Genomic DNA, 4,426 nt, shown 5'->3' with positions numbered 1-4,426 from the left:
CTCTAGGAACCAAATGCGAGGGACTTTTTCTAGGGACTTTTTTTACAGGACTAAAAAAGGTCTTAGGACTTCTGAACCAAACACTCCCTTAAAACCGTGCAACTGTATGTATTGGAAACCGTGTACTTCTACAGTATATACGGAGGAAAGAGATCCGATCCGATTCAGTACGTGGCGGCCAAGATCAGATCCGATCGAAGTTGTAGGCCACCGGGAGTTTCTTCGAGCGAGCGAGATCATGGGGTCGCCGTTGAGCCGCCGGGACCGCATCAGCGCCCTCCCGGACAGCGTGCTGGGCGACATCCTCTCCCACCTCCCGACCGTCGAGGCCGGCCGCGCGGCGGCGCTGGGCCGGCGGTGGCGCCACATCTTCGGCCACGTGCACATCGTCTGGTACGACGAGGAGGAGGGCGAGAGGTCCGCCGACTGGGAGAGCCACTACTTTGAGGCCAAGGAGTACAAGAGCTGCAGCCACGCGCTCCTGGACGGCATCAGCGCCGCGCTGCTCTGCCGCCTCCGCTGCGCCGGCCGCCACGTGCCGCTGCGCACTTTCCGCTTCGCCTTCGACGATTTTCGCCCCGGCTGGGACACGCTCCACGTCGATGAGTGGCTCTCCTACGTGCTGCAGTACGCCGGCCATGACCTCCACCTCGACCTGCGCTTCGTTATCGGCCCCATCTGCACCAGCGATAATCGGACGAGTTTCACCGGAACCGACGACTCCGATGACCATGAAGAAGGGCCCTACGGCCGAAAGCTCCCCTACCTCCTCCCCACAAGGATTTTCTCGTGTGCCACACTCAAGACGCTCAGCCTCACCCATTGCCGGCTCAAGCTGTCTCATGGGGCATCCGTCCACCTGCCGGCCCTCGAGACGCTGCGTTTGACGAGCATCCACCATGACTCCGGGAAGAGCATCCAGAGGCTGGTCTTGGGGTGTCCTCGCCTCCTCGATCTAACGCTGGAAGCCATCCACCGCCTCAGGACTTTCTTCCTACTCCACACACGCCTCCGCCGCTTCGCTCTCACGTGCTGCCACAACATCAAGTCCATCCACATCGATGCCACGGAGATGGCATCCCTAGAATATCGCGGCGACATGCGTTCCGAGTCCCTCCTGAACTTTGACGGCTCGCCACCACGGGGGATCCCATCATGCATCATCGACCTTTGCACATCAGTGAGTGCGAAGGACCACGACTTGTTCCGGCGGTTCCTATGGAGTTTCTCGGCGTCAAAGTGCCTCCACCTGCACCATGGAGGCCTACACACCATGTGCCTCGCGCCGGCGGATAAGCTCCCGCCGTTCACTTGGATGACGCGGCTCGTGCTGCAGGGACGTGTCGAGAGTCGTGCGTTCGTGGCTATCGTGCATGACATCCTAGAACATGCACCAAACCTAGAGGTCTTGTCATTTTACATGGCAGAGAAGAAGCAACGACGCATGACAACGGCGAGCGATGATGGTCAAAGGGGCAGCGATGCTACCGTGGTGGTTCCCGACGAGGCGAGCTCCTCGACGACGTGCCTGCAACTGAGGATGAAGGAGATTAACATGGTGCACTATGAGGGGAACGAGACACAAAGGTTGTTGGCTCGTCTCTTGTTCCGCAATGCGACTGTTCTTGAGAGGCTGTGTGTCGTGTTCAGCAGGGAGCGTTTTGGAGTGCAAACTGGTCTGAAAAAGGAGATTGAAAGCTGGGCTAGGGCCGGCACACGAAAGACTTTCTTGTAGTTAGCCACATACTCATATATACTACTGAAGTTTTGATAAATTTGTGTTTTCCATCTAAACCCCATAAATAATTATGTAATATATTTCACATTTGTCCTTTGACTCAAGCTTTTCATTGCAATACTTACGTGGAATCAATTTCTGAAGGGGGAAACACTTTTTCTTTCTAAAGTGTAAGTCATTCATTTTTGTGAAGTTTAGTGACGATTTTTTAGCATTTATATTGTTTTACTTATTCCTATTGCATGTTTTGTGCGATTGAATTTTGTATTTGTATATTCCATTTAGTTGGTACAATTGCAGTGTGACCTTATTATTTTTATTTTTTAGTCATAATGCCCTAGCTTTAAATACAGAGCTCAAACAAGACCAAATAAAATTACAAGGACATGAGCACCCAACACAGTTCCTGGCACTCCTAAACAAAACATTATTACAAGGACATGAGCACCCAACACAATTACAAGACCAAATAAAATAAGTAGCAACATCCAGAAGTAGCTTGGTCACCGTCTTCGCCTCCCTTAGTCCCACCATATCCTTCTTCTTTTTTTGAGCGAGAGAGAGAGGGGGGGGGGGGGGGGGGATTGAAATGTGATGGTTTGGAAGAAAGTAATTAAAGAATCTCCGACAGTTCCTTTATTCACAAAAAATGACGCATAGGGAAAGTTGAGGAAAAAACTGCTCCCACAGTTTTCCTAAACCCAGAAAAACTTAGGATCTCTCCGAAATAACAAGAAATCTCTGCTTATATCGAGGGAGTGATGCAATCTGTCCCTATAGTTTTTCAAACCATGTCACGTCAGCACGACATTGAACCACCGCCACCTCGCTCCCACACGTAGCTGGCCGTCGGAGGTTCTCGGGTCGCCGGAGGTCCCCCAGTCTTCCGTGGAGAGAGAGAGAGAGAGAGAGAGAGAGAGAGAGAGAGAGAGAGAGACGGTGGCCGCCCATCCATGATTGGACCAAATTAAATACAGATGGGAGCTACATCAACGAAACAAGGGCGGCCTGTGGTGGAATGGTGCTATGTGATGACACCATGCAGACAGCTCACGACATGTGATGATGGACTAGAGGCAGCGAGCTCATGGCGTGATTACTCATTGCGATTGAGTTGGACTGTGCTCATGCAGTCTCGATGCTAAATGCGAGTTCTAGGGACCGCTCAGGATACATGAGTCTTGTGCACGACATCCAGTTACAGATGTCAGAGGATCCACGCGAGATTTCAATTACGCATATTAGGCGTATTTAAAATAAAGTTAGTCATAGCCTCGTAGCCTATGGATGTAGTACACCCCATACTGCCATTTGGTTTGGTACAGGCATAGATGAAGTTGTAAATTTGTGTACGGCTGAAAAGCCGCCTTGAATAATGAAATCTCCCTATTTCTCGCAAGAGAGAGAGACATCTTTCAAGCTCAGGTTAGAGAGATGTTTACAGGAAACTGCTACAGCCGCACTCATGTGAACCCCACCAAAATTATTAGGGGAGCCGTTACCACACTTATATGGGAAGGGTTTTGAGCGAACTGCTGGAGATGCCCTTAGCTCTCATCATTTCTTGTTATAGTTCATGCTTTCTATTAGTTACAATTAATTTCCCCTGCTTTCATTTTTTTCTTTTGCAAGAAAATTTCCAATCTATTCATCAATTGTTAAGATAGTACAAAGAACATCAGAAGTAAAAAAATACATCCAGGCCCATAGACCACCTAGCGACGACTACAGGCACTAGAGCGAGGCGAAGGCGCACCGCCATCATCGCCCCTCCTCATCGAAGCCGGGCAAACCTTGTTGTAGTAGACAGTCGGGAAGTCGTCGTGCTAAGGCCCCATAGGACCAGCGCACCAGAATAGCAACCGCCCCCGATGAAGAAAAGTGTAGATCGGAAGTGTCCAACCTATAGACAGACGAACACAAATGAACGTAGACCGGATCCACGTGGATCCACCAAAGACAAACGCCCACCAAATCTCATGAGAACCGCCGGAGACAAACCTCCACACACCCTCCGACGATGTTAGAAACATCATCAAAACGGGGACTAGGCGGGGAGTACCTTATTCCATCCGCAGAGAGCCGCCTCCACCTCGCATCTCTGAGTAGGACAGAAATCCGAACAAAACTAAAAAGAAAACATCAGAAAACGAAGCCCTCCCGCCGGCAAGGACCAGGATCCATCACGCCTTCATGGTCCTAAGACCACAGAACCGAGGTAGACCGGCGACGGCGCGGACGGGAGGCAGGAGAAACCCTAGCAGGTGCAGGGTACAAGCGGCAAGCTACCGTCGTCCCCTGCTTCCTGATAGGTGGAACCCACATGATGATAGAGATAGAGTGTGTGGGACCGCTGCCACGCTGGTGTGCCATACATGCAGAGTTAATATACCGTTGATGGAAAATAAAGAAATGTATTTAAATGTATCCGAACATAAGTTGCATGATAAATTTTTGTCAGCCTTTAAGTTGCTGTGTAAATCTGTACCCGGTGTGTAAGAGCATCTCCAGCTGTTGCCCCCCCCCCCCCCCCCCGGAGGCATAAAAATCGCCGCCTGGGGGCGAGCCGGCGGTAGAATCGGCTCTGGGGGCAGTTGGGCATCCAGCCGTCGCCCCCAGGCGCCGATATCGGCCCATTTCTTGTCGCCTTTCGGCCCATTTTCGGCGAAAAAAGGCCCGATATCGGCG

The 4,426-nt window shown here is 51.2% G+C and overlaps 1 protein-coding gene across 1 annotated transcript; it reads left to right on the top strand.

Annotated features, from left to right (window-relative positions):
- Positions 1-238: 238 nt before the first annotated feature.
- On the top strand, positions 239-1,735 carry LOC109772741 (F-box/FBD/LRR-repeat protein At2g26030-like). Its single transcript, XM_020331440.1, has one exon. It carries the CDS (start codon positions 239-241, stop codon positions 1,733-1,735), a length of 1,497 nt encoding a protein of 498 aa, XP_020187029.1.
- The last annotated feature ends 2,691 nt before the right edge of the window (positions 1,736-4,426 follow it).

The sequence above is a fragment of the Aegilops tauschii genome, chromosome 2 (assembly GCF_002575655.3).
Source record: "Aegilops tauschii subsp. strangulata cultivar AL8/78 chromosome 2, Aet v6.0, whole genome shotgun sequence".
NCBI classification, from domain to species: domain Eukaryota; kingdom Viridiplantae; phylum Streptophyta; class Magnoliopsida; order Poales; family Poaceae; genus Aegilops; species Aegilops tauschii.
The sequence above is the reverse complement of the archived record's forward strand: the minus strand, read 5'-3'. Positions and strand labels throughout refer to the sequence as shown.

What these genes read in the sequence shown, in the direction of transcription:
- LOC109772741 (XM_020331440.1), top strand. Translation starts at nt 239, where the DNA reads ATGGGGTCGCCGTTGAGCCGCCGGGACCGCATCAGCGCCCTCCCGGAC.